Here is a 24,751-nt window from a genome sequence, read left to right on the forward strand (position 1 = left end):
ATCAGTCATTGGAGCAATGACTCCTCTCTTTATCACATAGTCAAGTCCAAGGATTTAATGTGACAAACTTAACCTCTTTAGCTAACCCTAGTGCTATTGGAATCCTTTGTCGTACATGAAATGTTTTTTTTTTTAACCCATTCCCAACGGCGCTTTGTAAAATGACGCCGGCAGGAACCCCTCCCTCGATCCGAGTGGACGTCATATGACGTCCTGTGTTCCCGGCGTTCTAGGGCGCGCGCCCACGGCACCGCTCGTGACCCGGCGCGGATGCCGTTGGCCGCGATTGCCGGTGATCACGGCAGGAGTGTGGATCTGTGTGTGTGTAAACGCACAGATCCACCTCCTGTCAGCAGGTGAGGAGACCGATGTGTGTTCCCAGTACAGAGGAACACACATTGGTCTCCTCCCCTTGTGAGTCCCCTCCCCCTACAGTTAGAACACACCTTAGGTAACATATTAACCCCTTCAGCGCCCCCTAGTGCTTAACCCCTTCCCTGTCAGTCACATTTACACAGTAATCAATGCATATTTATAGCACTAATCGCTGGATAAATGTGAATGATCCCAAAAACGTGTCAAAAGTGTCCGATGTGTTCGCCGAAATGTCACGGTCACAATAAAAAATCGCAAATCCCCGCCATTACTAGTAAAAAAAAAAAGGCCATTAATATATCGCCTATTTTTTGTAGACGCTATAACTTTTGCGCAAACCAATCAAACGATTATTGAGATATATACATATATACAACATTTTTTTTTTTTTTTTTTTTTTTTTTTTTTTATACCAAAAATATGTAGAAGAATACGTATCGGCCTAAACTGAGGGGGAACACAAAAAAAATTGTAATTATTTTATTAACTAAAACATTTACAAATATTGTGTTTTTTTTTTTTTTTTTTAATTGCTGTTTTGTTTATAGCGCAAAAAAAAAAAAAAAAAACGCAGAGATGATCAAATACCACCAAACGAAAGCTCTATTTGTGGGGGAAAAACATAAAGATTTAGTCTGGGCACAGTGTTGCATGAACGCGCAATTGTCATTCAAATTGCAACAGCGATGAAAACTACAACTTGGTCTGGGCAGGAAGGGGGTGAAAATGCCCTGTATGGAAGGGGTTAAAGCAAAGTGTGTTTGTTTGTGGTGTGTTTTTTTTTTATTTATTTTTTTGATCATCTGATGTAAGTGAAAGCTGGATCATGCAGTGAGAGAGCCAAGCACTGGGGTCACATTTTCTGGTACCTCTCATTTTTTTTATTAGCTGTTATAGACTTGAGGAGCTTTTAAGAATTCCATATGAATCATGTTTTCTATAACCTAAAAATCGCCTCACCTGTTAAAGATAAGAATAGGGAAGTTGTTACTACAAAGCTGATGGTGCATATTAATCTCTCTCTATATATGGAAATGCATCTCCCAGCTGCACATAAACAGTTACTGTACTCTTCCTGCAAGTCTAGCTATAGTCTCGGATAACAGTCTGGTTTGGGTTGTCATGGCAGCACTTCCTTCTGCTGCCTCTGTTCTTCAGCTTTGAGTAATTTGAGATGAGCCTGTGTTCCTGCTAAACTAAAGGAGATCTTCCTTATAGGAGAGATAAAATACAAGAGCAGCTGTAATCTCTACAAGAAAGAGAGCCTTCTACTGGAATGTGCTGAGAGGGAGAAATCTCCTCTAGAATTACACCCCCTTCGCTGTTACTGTTTTACTGCAAAATATACATCTAGGGGGAGAATTACTAAAACTGGAGCACCCAGAATCTGGTGCCGCTGTGCATAGTGACCAATCGGCTTTAACTTCTCCTTGTTCAATTAAAGTGGTTATAAGTGGTTTTAGCTGGATTCAGGTACACGTGCCTAACGTTAGGCAGGCGTAGCGTAAGTTAGAGAGGCAAGTGCTGTATTCACAAAGCACTTGCGTCCTAAGTTACGGCGGCGTAGCGTAAATGTGCCGGCGTAGGCGCGCCTAATTCAAATTGTGAAGAGGTGGGCGTGTTTTATGTAAATAAAGCATGACCCCACGTAAATGACGTTTTGAACGAACGGCGCATGCGCCGTCCGTGGACGTATCCCAGTGCGCCTGCTCCAAATTACGCCGCAAAGACTTATTGTTTTTTACTTGAATGTAAATTACGCCCAGCGCCATTCATGGACGACTTATGCAAATGATGTAAAAATTTTAAAATTCGACGCGGTTCCGACGTCCATACTTAACATTGGCTGCGCCATCTTTTTGGTGGAATATCTTTAGGCCTGAAAACGGCTTGCGTAAACGGCGTATCTTTACTGCGACAGGCAAGCGTACGTTCGTGAATAGGCGTATCTCGCTGATTTACGCCTTCTAGGCGTAAATCGGCGTACACGCCCCTAGCGGCTGGCACAAATAGACAGCTATGATGCGTGTGGCGCTCATCTTAGCTAGATTTAAGTGTATCTCAATTTGAGAATACACCTAAATATACGACGGCGCTGATTCAGAGTTACGAGGGCGTATCTACTGATACACCGGCGTAACTCTACCTGTTTTTAAATAAATAAAAAAAAATATATATATATATAAAAAACATATTTACACTTGTGCTCTGTGTGGTGGTTTTGCACAGAGCAGCCCCAATCCTCTTCATCTGGGGGTCCCCTCCGGCGCTCCAGGCTCCTCCTCTTCATCCACTTCAAGCTGCTTTCCCTGGCCCCCCCGGGTGTGTTCATTGACAAATTGCCCCGCCACCCCTTCCCGCTCGTATGTCACCAGATTTGATTGGCGGGAGCCCATAGCACCCGCAGCTAGCGATTTGTCAAATGAGCAGGGACAGCAGCCGGGGGCTCTGCTGTGCTTGGACATATCGCTGAATCGCATGGACTCGGGTAAGGAAAAGGGGGGGCATCTGCAGCACAGAAGGTTTTTCACCTTAACCGCTTGAGGTCCGCCGCATGACGATATACGTCGACAAAATGGCACGGCTGGGCACAAGGGGCGTACATGTATGTCCCCTTTAAGATCCTGGTCCTCTTCTCTGTGACTGTCCCCGCGGGAACAGCGGACCCGATCGCTGATGGTGTCCCGTGATCGGGTCACAAAGAGGAAGGACAGGGAGAGGCAAGTGTAAACAAACCTCTCCCCGTGCTCCCTAGTGCGCCAAACCCCCCCCCCCTCCACGTAGCCGCCGGTACACGTTTAAGGCTGCATTCACACCTAGGCGTAGGCAATAGCAGCGTTTTTTTCCGGCGTTTTGTCGCGCATATTCATGCTAATATGCGCGTTTGCATACAGCGTTGTCCGACGTTTTTGTACTTTGACGGTTTTTTTTTAGCCAATAGGAAAAACTATCATCTTTTCATCACTTGTTGCTATGTTGGTAGATTTTTTCAATCTTCTGCATGGGCGACAAGTTCTATTGACCAAACGCCCGTAGCAAACGCCCGTTGTCGCGCAAGTTGCTTGAATCGAGCGTTTCCATTACTTTCTATGGGAAATGGAAACGCTCAAATACGCGCATATCGCGCGATATGCGCAACAAAAAAGGGTCCGAAACTTTTATTGACTACATGCGATGCGCGTCAGGCGCATCAGCGTTCAGATGTGAACCATGCCCATAGCCTTGCATGTATTTTGGTCCCTCTGGCGTTTGTGCACGTCGCGCTACAGGCGACAAAACGCCAAGGTGTGAATGGGCTCTAAGAGATATTTACACTACCTAAAGGTAAGCCTTATAGGCTTACCTATAGTTAAATGTCTGCAGAGGAGGTTTACTTCCTCTTTAAGACTTTAAGACCAAAAAAAAAGGAGTATTCAAAACGGCCAAACTTGGTGTTTTTTTAATGCTTTTAGGTGCAATGGAGGGATTTTGGGGTCTTATAGACCGATCTGTTGGCTGCTTTGAAGTCTGGATGAGAGGTTTGGGGTTTTAGACCCCAGATTGCTCCATAAAGAAGATCTGTTGCAACCCATGCTATCACAAGGAATTTTGTTCAACCCTTGTGATGGCAATAAAGTTGGATTAAAAACAAATTTAAGATGGTGTTACTTTTTTTTTAGAAATAAAATGATTAAACATTTTAAAGCTCCCCTGTTCCCCCAGGCGAACGTGCAGTTGGTCCCACACATATATGTAAACGGCGATCGCACCACACATGTGAGGTATTGCCACAAATTCTAGTGCCATCCCTCCTTTGTAACTCCAAACTGGTAACCTGTAAAGCTTTGCCTATAAAGAATTTTTAATGTCCCGTAGTTTGGCGCTGTTCTCTGGGCGTAACCTCAAGGGTAGACAATTGGGTATTTTTGTTTTTGTGCGTTTTTAAAATTCATTAAGTCTGTGTGTTTTCCCCCCAAAAAAATTAACGTGAAAACCGCTTTGCAAATATCATGTGACCTAAAAATATGCAACACCCACCAAAAATAATATAATGTTTTGGAGGTTTTCAACCCAACAAACAGACTTTGTAATCAAAAGGAGATTTCATGTATATTTTGTTTTGTACAATGGACGTGTGTGTTTGTGTGTGTGTTTGTGTGTGTGTTTGTGTGTGTGTTTGTGTGTGTGTGTTTGTGTGTGTGTTTGTGTGTGTGTTTGTGTGTGTGTGTTTGTGTGTGTGTTTGTGTGTGTGTTTGTGTGTGTTTGTGTGTGTGTGTGTGTGTGTGTGTGTGTGTGTTTGTGTGTGTGTGTTTGTGTTTTGTGTTTGTTTTTTTTTTTTTTTGGCAATTTGGTGGCGGTGTCTAGGTAATTGGCTTAACAGCATGTCGGTCTCTATCTAATTTAGCATTTTTGCTGTCTGTTTTAGGTAAATGGAAAAGGATCCTTATGGTGTGTTGATCCGGAGTATAAGCCCAATCTAGTCCAAGCTCTGAAGAAACAGCCGTTTTCTGCTGCACTTGCGTTGTACACCCCTCCTGCCTCCCCTACAAGGTAAGCTGGTTACTAGCGCTACCAATACAAATCGATGTCCTCCGTTTTAATAAATACAATAAAGCAGAGGAAGATTCCCTTCCGTTCACTCGGCAACAGCAGAATGTGTCCTCCGCTTATTTATTATAACCAGCATAGGAAAATTCTCCAGCACCCCGTTTGTCAACCAACAGAGACCTGCAAGCCATTGTGTTCCATATCTTCACAGTACATTTAAAGCGGGGGTTCACCCTAAAAAAATAAAAAACAATTTTTCTACCATGTCATCCAGCATACTATCGCGAGCTACAGTATGCCTTTATTTTATTTTTTTGCGCCGTATTCAGTTTAATCCCGTAGTTAAGTTTCAGACTCCCTGCGGGGAATGGGCGTTCCTATGCAGAGGGGAACATGATTGACGGCCGGCTATGGCGCATCATACTTCCCGAAAATAGCCGAAATAGGACTTGGCTCTTCACGCGGCCTGCGCAGTCAGCTCCTAGTCTGTGCGCAGGCGCCGTGAAGAGCCGAGTCCTACTCCGGCTATTTTCGGGAAGCGTGACGCGCCATAGCCGGCCGTCAATCATGTTCCCCTCTGCATAGGAACTCCCATTCCCCGCGGGGAGTCTGAAACGTAACTACGGGATTAAACTGTGAGTACAGCGCCAAAAAAATAAATAAAGGCATACTGTAGCTCACGCTAGTATGCTGGATTTTATGGTAGAAACTTGTTATTTAGGGTGAACCACCGCTTTAACCCAATTTGCACAAGGCACCTCCCGGCCCTTTGAAAAGTATTTCAGATGCCCGGAGGCGAGGTTTATGATCACGTGACCACAGTGATTGGCAAGAGATGCCCCTGGGATTGTGTGGATTGGACTAAAGTATTATGGAAGGCCAAACAAATGTATAAAAAAATAGAAATCATTTTATTAAATACAGAAATAAACATATCACAAAGATTGACAGTGATCATAAAAACCAACAGGTTGTACCATGGCAACTCTTTGTATGTTGGTTTTTATGATTATTTCTGTAATTAAAGTGGAGGTTCACCCTATAAAAAATTTCTAACACTGCATCCAGCCCAGTCCTGCATATAAAATGACACTGACCTTTTTTTTTTTTTTGCCGTAGATATCGTTTAGCCGTGGAATTCACCGCGGTTTCCGGGTAGGGAATCCCGCGGGAGATTGACATGCTAAACGACGGCGGGCACACAGCGCGTCACGACTTCCCGAAGGAAGCTCGGGTCGGCTCTATTCGGTGCCTGCATTTCATAATGTGCTAGTATGTATGCTATGCATACTAGCACATTATGCCTTTTTTTTACTTTTGCAATTTTTTTTCCGTTTAAAAGTGGTTGTAAATGCTGAAGTTTTTTTACCTTCATGCATTCTGTGCATGAAGGTAAATAAGCCCAATCCCGATCCATCAATATATGCACAAGAACCGGGGCTCTCCCTCCTTGATTGGTTGAGATACAGGAGCCATTGGCAAGAATACGCTGAAAACGCGCCATTAACACATGAGGTGCAGTAATGGGCACTTTTTGTATATCTAAATTGAGCCCTTATTGTATGGAAGTACCCTATTTGGGTATTACATACTTCACAATTTAGGTATTGGAATGGGACAACACTATAAGCATTTATGTACCACGAATGTTTTTAAAGTGTGATGCTAATTTCTGCACAATTGTTCTCCCTGTTCACACCGTAACGCTGCTATGATATTCCTGCGCAGAAAAATAATGAACATGGAACATAAATTCTCTGCAAGGGTGCAAAGAAAACAATTGTTCTCTGTGCTTTGTTCACACCACAATGTGATGTCACATTGTTTATTTGTTTTTTCCTGCTGAAAACTGAATGCACAGAAAAAATCAGGACACGATACGGTGTGAACAGGACACATAGAGAACAATTGTTTTCTGTGTGCTCTTGCAAAACCTGTGCAGAAAAACTTGCATCGCTGCACAAGGTGTAAACAAGGCCATCTTTCTATATCTTCTGTCGAAATGTGTGCTACTATGTTATCTGTAGGCTTATCCTCGGCCCGGGTTATCCAAACAACCTTTATTGTTATTTGTAGATCGCAAGATTTGCACCAAACCTAAATTATGCCTTTTTTTTCCTTTTTTTCTTTAGTGCATCTCCTCCCCATTGTTTATCTTCCGCTTTGAAACAGACTCAAGGACACGCCGTGAAAGGTATGCAGATATTTACACTGATTACAAGGATGGCACAATTCCTTTCATTGTTGGGTTAGGTCTCATGTACACTGCTGCTGGTAAACGGACATTTAGGAGCAGTTGGGCGTTTTTTTTCCAGCTGCCCCTGAACTCTCTCTTCTGTTATCTTATTAGTACATTTACTAATTTATAGTCTTTTACTAGGCAGTTGAGTTTAAGGCTGCATTCACACCTGAGCGACAAAACGCCGGACGCTTCTGCCGCTAGAGGGGAGAATTCCCATTGCTGTCTATGGAGATGGTTCAGAACGCAGATGACAACAATGACAATTGGAGGCACCAGGGGACGAGGAACATATACCCCCCACCCCCCCTCCCCTGGGAGCCGAGGTGGCGATGGGGGGCGGCCCGTCAACCATGGGCGAAAAGCAATGCATGGGAAGAATCTCCCCTTCAACGCTGTAGTGGAAGGGGGATCCCTCCCATGCACCCCCCGGCGCCTCCAACCACCACCATCATTATCCACGTTCTTTCACAACATACCCATAGGTAAGAGCGCCAGGACCACAGTCCCCGCTTCCTCCCCTCCCTCCCCTCCCGCTCCAATCAACCACCACCAACCATGAACTCGCAATTCACTATTCCCGATGAGCTGAGGCAAACGCGGCTAAACATGGCTAAACGGACATTTTTAGACGCCAGTTTCTAGCTGTCAGGTTAAATTGTTCAGGAGAGGTTGAACAATGTCCTGTGTACATGAAGCCCTAAATCTGTACAATTTTCCATACCTGGAATTCATCTTTAATGTACACTGTACACCTTGCTGGTGCCTGTAGTGTACCATGCCTCCTTTCAGTCCCTGCATGTCCCCCTTATGGAATCCTTCTTACTTTTTTTTTTTTTTATTTGCTTCACTATTTATAAAGCTTTTACAAAATGTCTATATTAGATCTAGTATCACCAGGAGAAGAGCAGTGGGTATACATTGAAGTAGGTGTGTTGTCATTGAATAGGATTGGCCTCCACACTGTCCTGATTTTATGCAAAGTTTTGTCTGCAGTATAGTTGCTATGGAAACTGTAAATTTAGCTGAGTCCTGAAAAATGTTCTTTTACAGTTCAGACATAAGCTTGTGTACATGGTAACGTGAGAATACAGATGGCTAGAATCTTCTGATACCGAGAATAAGGACACATGATAACCAGCCAGATTACGGCGAGGAGCCGTGAAAAAGACACATTATTTCAGTACAGTGGTTTTTGAAGTACAGCATTGGCTTCTTAAAACGGAAGGGTTGACAATATACTTTTATTTTGTACTGTGAAAGAACAAAATGTTCAGATGCTGTAATGGTAACTTAAGCAGCCCTTAGACCCCTTTCACACTGGAGCGTATTGCAGGCGCTATAGCGTTAAAAATAGCGCCTGCAATATGCCCTTAAAAATCTGTCCCCCATTCACTCCAGTGTGAAAGCCCAAGGGGCTTTCACTTTGGAGCGGTGCTCTAGCAGGACGGTAAAAAAAGTCCTGCTAACCGCATCTTTGGAGCGGAGAAGGAGCGGCGTGTTTGCTGCTTTTCCTCCGCTGCTGCCCATTAAAATCAATGGGACAGCACAGGTATACCGCCCACAATGCGCTGCTTAACCCTTGGCCGCTAGCGGGGGGTAAATGCGCCCCGCTAGCGGCCGAAATGCACCGCAAATCCGCCCATAGCGTTGGCAGTAAAAATAGCCGCATTTTACCGTTGACGCTATGGGCGGCACAGTGTAAAGGGGCTCTTGGAGATTTTCTTTCATTTCGCCACGGGTGGTAGGTAAGAAAATCTCTGGAATCCCCCATCAACACAGTCAGTGTTTGCTGAAGGAATCTTTCCCGCAGCGCCATTGTTTTCTGCTGGTAGTGGGGCGGGGCGGCAGAACACAATGATTACATCTAGCGTCTATAGCCATTGGCATGAAAAGATCCCAAAGGCTGGTTGTACCCCAGTTCATCGATGGATCCACTTGTATTTTCAGCCTTCCCATAGATCAGTGGTGTCCAAACTGCGGACCGGGGGCCGAATGTGGCCCTTTGCTTGCCTTTATCTGTCCCTTGAAGCATATCCCTACTATTGATATTTATTAAAATGCTTATAAAACACAGCGCAGTCTTACACACATGCCTTGATGCGCTGGTGGGATAAAAACAGAACAGAAAAGGGGCAAAAACTACATCGACCAAACAAGTGACAATAAAACAATAACAATCAGTGAATAAAAAATCTAAAACATACAAAGCTAAATATATAAAAATTTTGAGCTATCAAAATACTTAATATTTAAGTCACCCCGAAAGCCTGGATATATAGCCATGTTTTTAACAATCTCCTAAACTTTAGGAGATAATTTTCCAGTCTTATATGAAGGGGCAAGGAGTTCCAGAACTGAGCTCCTTGAACTTCCAGGGTCCTCCCACCACATTTGTTTTTAGCAAGTGATATGAGACACTATTCTGCCAACTGACACCGAGAGTAGGGCACCATTTCTCCCATTGACACCAACAGTAAGGCACTATTCCTCCCACTAATACCAAATGTGGCGATTGTTTATTTCCATTAATGCCTGGAAAATTTTCACTTCTGCTGGCCATAGTCTTCCCAAAAGTATGAAGGACAATAAACTGTGCCCCTTTTTTTTTTTTCAAAGTTTGGAGACTCCTGCCATAGATGGATCGAATCTTGGCGAAGTCCCTACTGAACTGACTGGCTTTACACTCTTTGGTAGTTTCCAGTTGTCCGCCTCCTTCACAATAAGCTGCTTCCCTTGGCACTGGCTACAACAATGCTTGTTGGGTGGTTTCTCTTACCCTTGCAAGGTCCCACAGAGCCACCTCTTTGTATGTACTCTCGGGACCAGACTACACAACGACCTGCCTATGCTGCTTTCACCAACACACACAGATGGCTTCATGGAGCAAAAAACAACTGCCCTTGTGCCCTTTTCCAGGCCTTGTCCTCCCCTGTAGGTGGAACCCATAGGCAGATCTTCATTGGCTTGACTTGTCTTCAAAATCTACACATGTTGCTCAGTGCAGGCTGGGTCCTCAGATGCCAAATGATGGTCAGGCATGTGTGCAGGTGCTACATATACAGAGTGGGGTCATCTTCATCCTGGTAGAAGCCAGCAGATTTTGATCAAGTATGTCAATCATATGAAGTTTGCCAGTACCCTTTGCTGAAAAACAGCCCCACACCGTGATGTTAGCCCCCCCCGCCCAAACTTCACTGTTGGTATGGGGGTGTTTTTGGGGTGCTGTGCCACCTGACCTCCAAACATGGTGTGTATTATGGCATCCAAAGGGTTCAATTTTGTTCTCATCTGACCAGACTATATACTTAGTATTTTACAGGCTTGTCTAAATTTTGTGCAGCGAACTTTAAACAAGCTTCATCATGCTTTTTCTTCAGCAATGGAGTATTGCGTGGTGAGCGTGCATACAGGTCATGGTGGTTGAGTGCATTACGTATTGTTTTCTTTGAAACAATTGTACCTGCTAATTCCAGGTCTTTCTGAAGCTCTCGACAAGTGGTCCTTGGCTCTTGGACAACTCTTCTGATAATTATTTTCACACCTTTGTCAGAAGGTTGTGGCTGGTTTATGGTGGATTTTTTTTTTCCCCGCTTCTGGATTATGGTCCCAACGGTGTTCACTGGAACATTCAGAAGTTTAGCAATCCTTCTGTAACCAGAGCCATCAGTATGTTTTGCAACAATAAGTTTGTGAAGATCTTGAGAGATCTCTTTGCCTTTTACCCATCATGAGATGTTTTCCTGTGTGACACCTTGGTAATGAGACATCTTTTTATAGGCCATCCATTGAGACTGGACCAGCTGATAATAATTTGCACTGACAAGGGGCAGGATTGCTTTCTAATTACTGATAGATTTTTCAGCTCCCTTTCTTCATGCGTTCAATACTTTTTTTTTTTTTTTTCCTTTTCCCCTGTCCATTCTATTTTATTACACATACTGTCCATAGCACCTTTAGAATCATATTTGCCTAGAAAAATGGTGACGTGTTCAATACTTATTTTACCCGCTGTATTTATACATCCACACCAGTCCCTGCCCTTATGGAGCTTACAGTCTAAGGCCCCTAGCTCACATTCAAACATATACATACTAGGGCCAATTTAGACAGGAGCCAGTAAACCTAGCAGCATGTCTTTGGAGTGTGGGATGAAAACCCACACAGGCAGGCACAGGGAGAACATGCAAACTCCAGGCAGGTAGTGTCATGGTTTGGATTCGAACCAATGACTCCAGTGCTGCCAGGCAGAAGTGCTTACTACTTGCCAACTGTGCTACCCCAATATAACTTCAGCTGCCGTTATTTCTTTATCTACTAATCGTTGAAACCCATGGTTTTTCCTGACCTTAACATCTGCTTGCTCATATTCCCATACATAGCAGACTGAAGTGTCCGGGTTTTCACTTGGCCGGTGTGGATGGACTTTTGTTTGCTTCAGAACAGTTCTCTCCTTATAGAAGTTTATTGGAATGCCAAAACAGGTTAAATGCAGGTCAACTGGGCTCGGTAAAGTACATGACATTAAAACAATGGAGGATGCAATGGCTTTATTGATTAGAAAAGGGGAAGATTTCTACAGAACCTGGTTTTATGGATTGATGGGGCAGACCACCGAGCATAAGGAATAATAGGGGGAACCTAAAACAAAGCAAGGGGAAGGCAGGGAGATGGCACAACAACTCTGGTGTAGACCGTTCCAACATGGTTTGATTAAAAAGAAAAACGAATACTCGCAAAAGTAAAAAGTGTGGTATGTATGTATGTATGTATGTATATGTATATACATAGTGTGTGTGTGTGTGTGTGTGTGTATATAATATTATATTTTGTGTAGGAGTCCACGGGAGGGTGAGCCTGTGATGGAGGCACAGTCCTGAAAGGGTGTAGCTGGATGGATGATGAGCTGCTGCAGGTGTTCTGTCAATATCTCCAACCCATCAAACTCCAACCATGTCTCTTCCTGTGTATTTAAAACCTTGATAATCTGAGATTTTGACGAATTGGTGGTTGGACACAGCACCGAATAGAGTCCGGTATAGGAAGACTATTTTGACAGCACAGCGACTAACGAGGACAAAGTTGTCACTGCTGCCGAGGCGGCCATTTTGTTGGCTAGGAGCAGGGGAAAGAATCTCCTCTCATAATATCCTGCACTGGACTCTATTCTGTCGCCAGTGGTGTGTCCAACCACCAATTCGTCAAAAACTGCAATTACTGCTGGTTTTAAATAAACCGGAAGTTAAGCGGTTGGAGTTTCTGACTGGTTGGAGAACTTGACAGAACATCTGCACCAATCCTGGCTCTCTGTGCCACTGATTGTTAATGGGGAAATGGCTTGGACAGCCCAGCAAGCATGTGTAGCGCCGCGGTATCTTCATTTCCGGTGTCAATTGTCGATAGATGGAAATGTCCACCTGGAGTCCAGGGTCACAGGAACCTTGCTGTTCCTCAGCTGACCCCAATTGGCTACCCACCCTTTGGCCACATCAGGCAGTGGTATTTTGCTGCAGAATGCAAGACCACCCCCCCCCCCTCCCTCTCACACTGTCCCCATCACATACCCAACACAAAGTTTTTGTCCCCAGTGCTTTCCATTTGCTATTTCTTGAATTTGTACCTGGCCCCTCTCACAGGGGCTCCACCGAGGGCCCACAACTCTGATCTTATGCCTTGAATACATGCTGAGAGATGCTTCGGCTCTTACTAGGGACTTCCTCCCAGCTGATACCGGCTTATGATTTTGGATCAGACTCCATTGCCTAAATATCAGATTATTATAATGAGAGTTTACAACCCCTGGAAGCAACTTCGAAATACTTTAGTTGGTTACTGATTCTGTTTTATTTTATGTGGATTATTGTGACCTTTCTAGATATTGTCTTGTATAGTCTGACTATTGTCGTATTCTGCCACTTTCTAAGTTTGCGGTTATCTTGCAAAAATCGAAAATAAACAATTGAATATAACAAAAAAAAATGCAGATCAACTGAATGTCAAATGCACCTACAGTAAAGTCTGATGTCAGAAGCTTGCTGCATTCCCGGAATTCAGACATTTTGTAAAACCTTGCAGGCACACTATGAGTTAAAGCGGGGGTTCACCCGAATTTTTTATTTATTTTTTAACATTAGATTGAGTCTAATTACTGGAGGCAGAATCGGGTGTTTTTTTTTTTTAATCAGTACTTACCGTTTTAGAGAGCGATGTTCTCCGCCGCTTCCGGGTATGGTCTTCGGGACTGGGCGTTTCTATTTGATTGACAGCCTTCCGACGGTCGCATACAGCGGGTCACGAGTTGCCGAACGTCGGTGCGGCTCTGTACGGCGCCTGCGCACCGACGTTCGGCTACTTTCGGAAACTGGTGACGCGATGTATGCGACGGTCGAAAGGCTGTCAATCAGGAACGCCCAGTCCCACAGCCCATACCCGGAAGCGGCGGAGAAAATCTATCTCTAAAACGGTAAGTACTGCATTGATTTTAAACAAAACACCCGATTCTGCCTCCCAGTAATTAGCCTCAATCTAATGTTAAAAATAGATTTTTTGGGTGAACCTCCACTTTAAGTCGAAGGAGGTGCATGACATCTCTAACTTATTTCTATTATTTATATATGCCGGATTTTTGGCTCTGCACTGACTATCTGGGCTTTGAGAGAGAGAAGAGACATGCACACAGAGCAGCTATGGCCTTTCCCACCTCTCTGCTGCCCATTCAGAGAAGCCTTTGTATTTTGTGAATGGGTTCACAGAATACAAAGGCTTCTGTGATTGGGCAGGAGGAGGGATAATTCTAGCAGCTGCACTGACTCTAATGTTGAAGATGCTGAGACCTGAAGCATCAGCGCCAGGCTTCCAGAAATAAGTGATAGCCGTCTTCCAGGAATGCAATAAAACTGTCAAATGTAAATGATAGAGGTGAGCCCAAGAGATGCCATGCAGCTCCTTGGACTTGACTCATAGTGTGCCTTCAATTTTTACAAAGGAGCTGAATTCCTGGAGTTCAGCTTTAAAACTGGTTCAAAATAACCCTGAAGGTGTTCAAATTGATGCAGCACAACATGAAAAAACATTTTCTCCTTTCTTTTTTCTTCCAGATTCTGACATTGACGCTGCCACTGCAATGATGTTGTTAAACAGCTCTATCAAGCATGACGCTTCGGATTGTAAGAATTGCTTTTATTTTTCTTCAGTCATGAATGATATTTTGGCGTAGTTCCTGGAACACTTTAAAGTGCAGCAGTTTATTATGTTTAAGTAATTGTTTATATTGTGACGTATAAGGCAGTAGGGTTGATTTACTAAAGAATTAGAAGCTGTTCACCTAGTTCAGTAAATTTGAGTGAATGAGGTGAAGTAGTGTTCACTTTGAATACCCAATCTTGTGTGAGGGCAAATGATGGCACATGATTGAGGTATTCAAAATGAGCCTCACCCTGTTTACAATTAAACCTTCAATACAGGGCACTTCTACCCCCTTCCTGCCCAGCCCAATTTTTCAGCTTTCGGCGCTGTCACACTGTGAATAACAATTGCGCGGTCATGCAACGATGTACCCAAATGAAATCTTTAAAAATGTTTGCACAAATAGAGCTTTCTTTTGGTGGTATTTATTCATCACTGGGGTTTTTAATTTTATTTAATTTTTTTTCTTATCAGAATTTTTTTTAACCGGTTAACGCCCGCCGCATGTACATATACATCCACAGAATGGCACGTACATGCATATGGGCGTACATGTATGTCTCCGCCTTTCCGCGGGTCGGGGGTCCGATTTGGACCCCCCCCGGTACATGCGGCGGTCGGTAACCCGCAGGGAGCGATCCGGGACGAGGGTGCGGCTATTCGTTTCTAGCCGCCCCCTCGCGATCCCTCCCCGGAGCTGAAGAACGGGGAGAGCCGTATGTAAACACGGCTTCCCCGTGCTTCACTGTGGCGGCTGCATCGATCGAGTGATCCCTTTTTATAGGGAGACACGATCGATGACGTCAGACCTACAGCCACACCCCCCTACAGTTGTAAACACACACTAGGTGAACCCTAACTCCTTCAGCGCCCCCTGTGGTTAACTCCCAAACTGCAACTGTCATTTTCACAATAAACAATGCAATTTAAATGCATTTTTTGCTGTGAAAATGACCCAAAAATGTGTCCAAATTGTCCAAAGTGTCCGCCATAATGTCGCAGTCACGAAGAAAATCGCTGATCGCCGCCATTAGTAGAAAAAAAATAAAATAAAAATGCAATAAAACTATCCCCTATTTTGTAAACGCTCTAAATTTTGCGCAAAGCAATCGATAAACACTTATTGCGATTTTTTTTAGGTAGATAGGTAAAATAGGTAGAATAATACGTATCGGCCTAAACTGAGGGAAAAAAATATGTTTTTGGGGGATATTTATTATAGCAAAAAGTAAAAAATATTGCATTTTTTTCAAAATTGTTGCTCTATTTTTGTTTATAGCGCAAAAAATAAAAACCGCAGAGGTGATCAAATACCACCAAAAGAAAGCTCTATTTGTGGGGAAAAAAGGACGCCAATTTTGTTTGGGAGCCACGTCGCACGACCGCGCAATTGTCTGTTAAAGCGACGCAGTGCCGAATCGCAAAACCTGGCCTGGGCATTTAACTGCCTAAAGGTCCGGGTCTTAAGTGGTTAAATAAGTAATTCTCCTTCACTGATGGACTGCACAGAGTGGGCTGCACAGAGATCTGTGCCCTGACTCCCTGTACAGTCTCTCCTGCGAGGAGATGCTGCTGATTAGCTCTTCTCTCCTCACACGGTCAGTGTAAGGCGAGGAGAGAAGATTACCAACACTTTTGTGTTTACATGTGATCAGATGTGATTTAGACACAGCCGATCAAATGGGTAAAGAGCTGCGTCATCGGCTCTTTACAGAGATCAGGGTCGTGCCTTGTCCCAGAAACACGGCACTCCCGTGGGCGCACACAACATCGGTGAGACGTCATCTGATGTCGTCCAAAAACGAAAGGGGATCTCGCCCACCATCATTTTACTATACGGCGGGAGGTGCTTATGGGATACTGCTGCTTTTTTTTATTCCTATTGTTTTTTTGCAGCTGCTTTTCTCCTGCCAGTAGAAGGGCATTTAAAAGAGCATGCTTGTTATACTCACGGTGGAACCTAGGGGGCTAATCCTGCACAAGTCTGTTTGATCCCATCTTCTCTGATCCTTCCCTTCTTCCACTGTGCCCAAGCCATCTATTGATTGAACAGAGCCTTGGGGGCACTCTGCACATGCTCAGTTTGGTGTGTATTGCTGGAAAGTGTTTTTTTTTTTTTTTTGGAAGAGGTGCAGGTGATCAGCACAGGGCCAATCAGCACTTTCCAAAGTGAGCCTTTGGAGTCACTTTGCACATGCTCAATTTTGGTGTGTATTGCTAGATTTTAATTTTTTTGTGTTTCTTGGGAGTGTGCGATTCAGCACTGTCCAGATAGAGGGTCTGGGTTCCTGCAGCCTCAAAGGACAGTCAGAGGAGAATGAGAACTCCCCCTACAAGCTTTAAAGGAGTTGTAAAGGTACCATGTTTTTTTTCCTAAATAGCTTCCTTTACCTTAGTGCAGTCCTCCTTCACTTACCTCATCCTTCCATTTTGATTTTAAATGTCCTTATTTCTTCTGAGAAATCCTCACTTCCTGTTCTTCTGCCTGTAACTCCACACAGTAATGTGAGGCTTTCTCCCTGGTGTGGAGTGTCGTGCTCGCCCCCTCCCTTGGACTACAGGAAAGTCAGGACGCTCTCTACATGGCAGATAGAGAAAGGAGCTGTGTGTTAGTGGACGTCCTGACTCTCCTGTATTCCAGGGGAGGAGTCGAGCACGACACTCCACACCAGGGAGAAAGCCTCGCATTACTGTGTGGAGTTACAGACAGAAGAACAGGAAGTGAGGATTTCTCAGAAGAAATAAGGACATTTAAAAGCAAAATGGAAGGATGAGGTAAGTGAAGGAGGACTGCACTAAGGTAAAGGAAGATATTTAGGGGGAAAAAATTGTACCTTTTACAGCCCTTTTAACTAGATACTGATAGAAGGCTTAAGACTGCTAATGAGAAAAGTGATTTAGCGGTTTATATTTACTAAAATAACTGGATTTCCATGTTCTGTGTACTGTGGGAGACCAGATATAGTGAATGCAGAGTCCTGGGTTTAGAAACACATTAAATGTAGCATACTGCAAATATTATTTCTTTAAGTACAGGCTGATGTCCACATTATGATAGGTGTTTATTTTAGGTCTCTGTGTCCTTATGGTATTTTATTTATCTTTTCTTATAAAGGTGTTTGCTGCACTATCAAAGAGAATGTCAAGATAGAGGGAGCCGATGGTAAGTCTTGTCACCTCCTGTTCATTCTTTTTTTCTGTTTACGCACTGAACAGTTCCTTAATACAGATAAAACCATACATTAGTATTTGTATAGTGGGCATTGATAAAGAGGGAATAGCTTTTATTACATATGGCAACCAGGTCTTCTGCTAGAAACCTGCAGTCTGCTGTTGTGCAGAACAGCATAATTCTAAAGTCTCATACACACAATCTGATTTCCATCGGACAAAGCCATGGAATTATGTGTGAAGGGCTTTGGCCGTGAACTTGTTCTGCATGCAGACGGCAGAACTTTTTCAGCCAACATACACAAAACCTACGTGGTTTTTCAGCTCTTTAGCGCCACCCTTTGGGCAACTTCTGCTAATGTTGTGCTATGGTTAGCATTGGTTTAGAGCAGGGATCCTCAAACTACGGCCCTCCAGCTGTTGCCGAAATACCCATCCCATGAGGCATTGTAAAACTCTGACATTCACAGACATGACTGGGCATGATGGGAATTGTAGTTCCTGAACAACTGGAGGGCCGTAGTTTGAAGACCCCTGGTTTAGAGCATGCGTGTTCATACTTTTGGAATTTATTCCAACAGACTTGTGTACACACAATGGCATAATCCGACGGAACACATTTGTTGTCTGAAAATTTGAGAGCATGCTATAAAACATTTGTTGTTGGAGATTCCGTCAACAATTGTCTGATGGAGCGTACAAACGGTTAGATTATCTGACAAAACCCTGCCATCACACATTTGTTGTGGGAAAGTCCGATCGTGTGTACGAGGCTTTAGTCAAAAAGGCCCCAACAACATTGGTAATTGACTCCATGTATGTGGCTTTATTTGGCCGCCTTTGTCACTATCCTGTAACAAATATGCAGACAGTGATGTCCACACGTTTTAGCTGCATGCATGTGATTAGACCCTCTATTCAGAGAAGTCGTACAACACTTGATCGAATCAGATAAAATACAGCTATGCCTTTAAATGCTATCGCCACATCCAGTGGTGTATTTAGGTTTTGTGCTGCCCTAGGCCTGACTAAACTCGTGCACGGCCTAATTTAAATATGACACACCCCCTTCCTGTCAAGGCCACACCCCTTTCTGTTTAAGACCCACCCTGACATTTTCAAGTGGGGACACTAGTTCTCAATGCCTGGGTGGGGGGAATGGATTCCCTTAATTTGCGTAGATTTCCTCTCACTTCCTGTTTAGCTATGGGGCAGAAAGTGAAGGGAAATCTCTGCAACGGCACAGGGATGGTAAAAAAAATAAACTGACAGGGGCTATAACCCTCCCTTACTCTATCCAAAATGAAAAAAAAAAAAAAGTGTTGCCTATAGTTCAACTTCAAGAACAAATTTCTGATAATTTTATGGAGAGGACGATATAACCATGCCAATGGTGCAGCAGAAAACATATAGCACAGTGAGGAAGGTTTGTGGTCCAGGATGATAGGATGGTCAAAATTAGAAACAGCTTGTGTTACACCAACAGTGTAGCACAAGCCAGCAGGTACACTTTCCGTGCTGCCCCCCCTGCAAAGTGCTGCACTAGGCCTGGGCCTTGTTGGCCTAGGCCAGGATACAGCGTTGGCCACATCCCTCAAATATAGATGTCACCTCCAATTCGCAGGAACATGCATAGGAAGATCAGCTAAATATACCACATAGTGATATCATTCAGGGATGCTCTATTAAATCGGTCAATCTACTTATATGCTATAAAATACATTACAGATGTGCATAAAAGATGGGTTGCTCCATCCTACGCGTTTTGTCACAAATGTCAGGGGCACAGACGTTGCACTCGTCCAGCTGTGGTGGTGATTACATGTCTAGTAGCCACAGGCATGACAGACATGTAGTTTCAGCACAGCTCTAGTGCCAAGGTTGCCTTCCCTGGGTTATTGTTGCGGTCTCTGGTCCCACTGGGGAGACTTTGCCACCTCCTGGATAGTTGGTACTTTTTGGGCTGGAGTTTGGCTTTAACCCAAAGTGCCATTTCTTCACTGGCAAAAGAGAACAGTATGGCAATAAAACGCCATAAACGCCCATAGAGACAATTCTTATTACACTGACGGCACAGGAAGTGAGCATTCCCTAATGGGGACATAGATGGCAAATAAAATGTTTTAACTTTTCCACCTTATCTGGAGAGATATCATTTTGGCTTCAGTAATGCGCTGCAATGCAATCAGAGTGAACATGTGACCATAAAAGGTGGCTGCTGATTACCGATTTTAGGTCATTAAACTTAAAATATTGCTTTGCCCCACTCATGTATGTTAAATATAAAGTAAGTGCAGAAAAGTGTGCTTTGTGTGTTTTTTTTAAATTTACTGTATTTATTGGCGTATAACACTCACCTTGTTACCCTGAAAATAGAAGGTAAACTGTGCTTGCGTGTTATGCGCAGGGGGCTGTGGAAAGTTTTTTTTTTTTTTTTCCTGAAACTTCTCTCTTAAAGTTAGGGTGCGTGTCATATGCTGATAAATAGGGTATATAGCATTGCAAATTTCCTAGTGAATAATAGGAGTGCCATCTGTACTGGAGTTTGAAACAGAATAAAGTACTATAACAATGTTTTACCACATGTCTTGTGCTTTGTATTTTTATGTAGGCCAGAAACCTCAGCCTCATAAGGCGGTACTGCCTAAGAAACGCAATTACAGCAGCGCGTTCAAACACTGTGCGTCTCTGTCGCTTCAAGAGAGCGATTCTACAGTCACCAACATCGATCCTAAAGAGGATCACAACTACAGTGCCAGCGGCACAGACTCTCAGCGTTGCGAATCGCGCTCCAGCGTGTCTTCCCTGTCCTCTGTCGACGAGGTGTACGAGTTCATCCCAAAGAACAGCCGGGCAGGAAGCGATGGCAGCGAAGGATTTCACAGCGAGGACGACACCGATATGGACTACGAGGAAGATGCACTTGGCGACAGCGGCTACGCCGCACAACCCTGTATAAATTCTAGCAAAGAACAGCATGGCAAAAAACTGCGAAAAGAAGCCTGCCAAGATATCGACGACGAGCTTAAAGAGGCCGCAGGATCGCTCCTCCATTTAGCGGGAATCCGCACTTGTCTAGATTCTCTTTTAAAAACTGCGAAAGCTCAGTCCCAGAAGCATAGAAAATAGTGAGTCTGCCTGCCTGCAAAGTTTTTTTTTTTTTTTTTTTTGTTTTTTGTTTTTTTTCCCTGCCTCCATCAACTCAAAGCGTGGCAATATTTTTTCAGCCAGTTTTTTTTTTTTTCTCTAGGAGATCAAAGCCATAATAAAAAAATAGGCTTATTTTGTATTTTTGTTTTGCCTGCTCTCAGCTAGCTTGACCTGTTTTGTTCTCCCATAATTACTGCCTTAGAATAATTCACTTTTTTATTTTATTTTTGATTACAAAGCAGGAGTGCATGACGTGCAAACTTCCTAAAAATAAGCTATTTAGTCCTATTAAAATGTACCCGACTCTGGATTCCTGAAATCGTGACGCAACCCTCACTATGAGCTGCTGATGTAATATTGATATGTTATGTTTTTTTTTTGGACATTACGCGGCAAAGTGATAAAACTCTGCAGTATTAGGAATACTTTTGCCAATTTATTTATACGTGATTTAGTAACAAAGGTGCTGAGTGCACACGAGTAGAATAATTGTAAAGAATTCCTCCCCTCCTTCTGTATTTCATATGGACTGAATGGTCTTTGATAACTTGAACACCAGACTGCGATTTAACTGAATTTTTTTTCATCTTTTTCTAAAATGGCTGGATGGATTTCAAGAGGTAGGTCGCCATGTGGGCCTATAAACTGGTGCCTATCTTTCCTGTTCTCATTGAAGGCACCGGTTACCTGGCATGTTGGCTTCCTAATTTTGGAGTAGCAAGCTCCTAAAGTTTCCTCCTTCTTTGTTATGTTCATTCAACACACTTCATAGCTTGAATATTTTTTTTCTTTTGGCATTCTCACAGCTGATCTTGTATGTATGTGTGGCAAAGATGCATCTCCTTCCATGACTCTAACCACACTCCATTTGTAAAATATAGTAACAAAATAAGTGCATGCTAGTTAGACTCTCTGGTTAAACATTTGCTTTGCGCATAAACCATAATATGACATGTCGGTGTGCTGTCAAAAGGCTTTGCTGTAAGTTAGCGTGTGTGTGTGGATAATGGGTATTTGTAATGGCTGTTTTGGAAGATAAACTAATACTCGGCATGAGTTAAGGTTTGTGTATATGGGTTAAATGATTAACATATATTTCAATATTGGTTTAGATTCACTAGATCTCAACTCATTCAGCAGGTTGGGTGTTTTTTTTGAAAGTTGCAGCTTGAGGTGTACGAGCTGCTAATGCATCGGGGAATGAAAGTCTTGGTGGTGTAAAAATTGGCACTGGGTGAATATTTTTTTTATTTTTTATCAGAGTGTTCAGGAATTAGATGTTTGTGTCAGATGAAGGTCTCTGATTCTCAGATATGTTGATAGCACATTACATTTGAATTTGTTTTAAGCTAAGAACTCATGGAAGTGCGAGTCGCATGCTTTGCACCAATTTTCCATGCCGGTGAATGACCTGCCTAATGGAATACGCCTGAGTAGCGCCTAGATGGGCTTTTAGCACATCTTAGTCGCCAGATGCACTTGTAATGGCCAATAAATGCCCCCAGTTAGGCTCGGTTCACACTGCCGCGACTTGACTTCTGGGACCCCAAGTCTGTTAGTCAATGAGAGCGGTCTTAATTGGCACTACTGAAATCACTCCGACTTTAGAAAAGGTTCCTGTATACTTCAAGGTGACTTCTATCCAGCTTGTGCCCATACACTTTAATAGGAGTCGCCTCCCAAGTTGGATCTGACATTACAGGAAGATAACCCAGGTATTCCCTGTGGTGTAGCTTCTTCCCTCGCTTCAAAGTTGTACTCGTACTCGTGTCGCTAGGAAGTCGCCTGGCGAAGTTGAGCCTTAAAGCGGTGGTTCACCCTTAAATGCAAGTTTCTAGCAAGAAATACAGCATAGTAGTGTGAGCTACAGTATGCCTTTATTTATTTTAAATGCGCCATACTCACTGTTTAATCCCGGAGATAAGTTTCAGGCTCCCCCGCGGGGAATGGGCGTTCCTAGTCAGAGGGGACAATGATTGACGGCCAGCTATTGTGCGTCACGCCTCCCGAGTAGGACTCAGCTCTTCACGGCGCTTTACCGCGCCTGCGCACAGACATCGGAGCTGACTGCGCAGGCGCTGTGAAGAGCCACGTCCTATTTCAGCTATTTCTGTGAGGCGTGACGCGCCATAGCCGGCCGTCAATCATGTTCCCCTCTGACTAGGAACGCCTACTAGACTGAAACTTATCTCCGGGATATCACAGTGAGTACGGCGCAAAAAAATAAAACAAAGGCATACTGTAGCTCACGCTAGTATGCTAGATGGCATGTTAGAAAAAAATAAAAATAAATTCTTAGGGTGAACCCCCGCTTTAAATCGCATAACTTTGAGGTCGCAGTAGTGTGCGCTGAGCCTTGGAGTTCCACTGGTTGGTAAGCACTTTTTGGACATTCCACAGAACTGTTTGCTGAACCTTGCATCCTCTGGGAGTCATAGACCTTGTTCACACAGGAGTAATACGTCAGCGGGAGGACCATGTTTACCCCCATGCGTATGCACAGGTGTTCATTAGGGTTGTACTACTGAGCATTTGCACGACTAGTACTCATGCCAATGCTTTGATACCTAAAACCAAAACCTTTGCAAAATGAATGGGCTCAAATCGCCCTGCAAAGAATCGCATGTGCTTTGAACCAGAATGCAGTTGATATTCAGGTCCAAATCACATGCACCGATCCTATGTGAACCCAGGCTTGCAATAGTGATTTCAGCCTAGATTCACACAGGAGCGGTGCGGGAAAGCACCCATGTGATTCGCACAGGAATCGTACAGCGTTCCAGTTCAAATCACATGCGGTTCTTTGCAGTGCGATTTGAGCTCGGTTATTTCGCATTGCCTAAAATCACGCCGCAAAGGTATCGGTAATTGGTCTTCTGACTGCAATTTAAGAAAAAAAGCTCCAAAAAAAACTATGCATGCAATGCTGAAGCCCATAGAGGACAAATAAAGCTCCTTTACAGACTTGCGTCTGGATAGTCTGGGTTTTCTGCGCATCATCATAGTACTGCTTTTATTGAATGACCTGCGACTACATCCTCATAGCTGTATATCTGCAGTGTGCGGTCTGGGACCCTGCTGCACATTAGGTGATTGCTGGAGAGCAAACCGAGCTGCATGCATCTCCCTGCTTCTGCCTAATTCCTTCTATACTATGCTTGTGAACCTCCTCTGCTGCTTCTTAATTCTTACTCCATCAGCCATTAGATTACCGTTCATGTCATGAGGAAGCAAAGCTATGCCTCTTATCTAGATGGCCAGTCCCAGCACAGTGCAGAGTAAAGGCATGGTAAGGGCTCATGGACACTGAAGCTCAAAGAAGCTGCTCCTACGGGCTTTTTGTCTACCTGGAAACTCACCTCCATGTTGGCCAATGTATTCATGCACCCTATGGCTTTTTCCGGGTTGTGCAGGCTTATGCTCTTACAGTCAGAGTAAGGTTATTGAGAGGAGCTCTAAGTGCAAAAAAGAGCACGAAAAAGCTCAAACACACAAAAAATAGGAAACATTTGCCGAGGGGAGGGTTTGTGAAAAACCACTTGTGCTCAAAGAAGCTAAAAAAATTTAAAAGTGCAAAGAAGCCCCAAAAATACGAGCTTCTTCCAGCTGAAATAAAATCTCAGCTTTTTATTTTTGAGCTGCAGTGTGCATGAGCTATTAGTAATATGGACAAGATCATCTGCAGGGGGCCTATAGGCAATACTGGTGACTAGTCCTTTGCCTCTTTTCGGGACTGCTTCCACAGGTCCCTGGATTGATGCCGAGAGGCGCAGCTATGGCGGCAGCGCAGCCCGCAGCATCCAATTTGGAATTGCTGAAATGCATTCTGCTGCCAGAAGCTGTCTGGTTTATAAATTAAGCCATTTGCATCATCTTCTAGGTCCCTTCCACGGGTTCAAGACCTCCATTGTGTATACCGGTAACTTGTTGGCATGTTTCTTCTGTAAGTTTGAAGGCTTTGTTGGCATCGGTTATAAACCCTGTTTGTGTGACGTGTTTTAAAGTAGGTTGTACCCGAGCTCACCCATCATACGGAATGCACATTCATTTATAGGGAGATGCTTCACAATGTTGGCTGAACGTTCGAATTGTGCTTCCATCAAC

The 24,751-nt window shown here is 43.7% G+C and overlaps 1 protein-coding gene across 1 annotated transcript in view; it reads left to right on the forward strand.

Moving 5' to 3' along the window:
- Positions 1–20,740, forward strand: part of FOXN2 (forkhead box N2) — a 69,313-nt gene extending 48,573 nt beyond the window's left edge. The window contains exons 3-7 of the mRNA XM_040351591.1: positions 4,781–4,905; positions 7,035–7,096; positions 14,239–14,307; positions 17,442–17,489; positions 20,109–20,740. Of these exons, the coding sequence (XP_040207525.1) occupies positions 4,781–4,905; positions 7,035–7,096; positions 14,239–14,307; positions 17,442–17,489; positions 20,109–20,626 (822 nt within the window). The 3' untranslated portion in view covers positions 20,627–20,740. The remainder of the gene's footprint in view (positions 1–4,780; positions 4,906–7,034; positions 7,097–14,238; positions 14,308–17,441; positions 17,490–20,108) is intronic.
- The last annotated feature ends 4,011 nt before the right edge of the window (positions 20,741–24,751 follow it).

The sequence above is a fragment of the Rana temporaria genome, chromosome 4 (genome assembly GCF_905171775.1).
Source record: "Rana temporaria chromosome 4, aRanTem1.1, whole genome shotgun sequence".
NCBI lineage: Eukaryota > Metazoa > Chordata > Amphibia > Anura > Ranidae > Rana > Rana temporaria.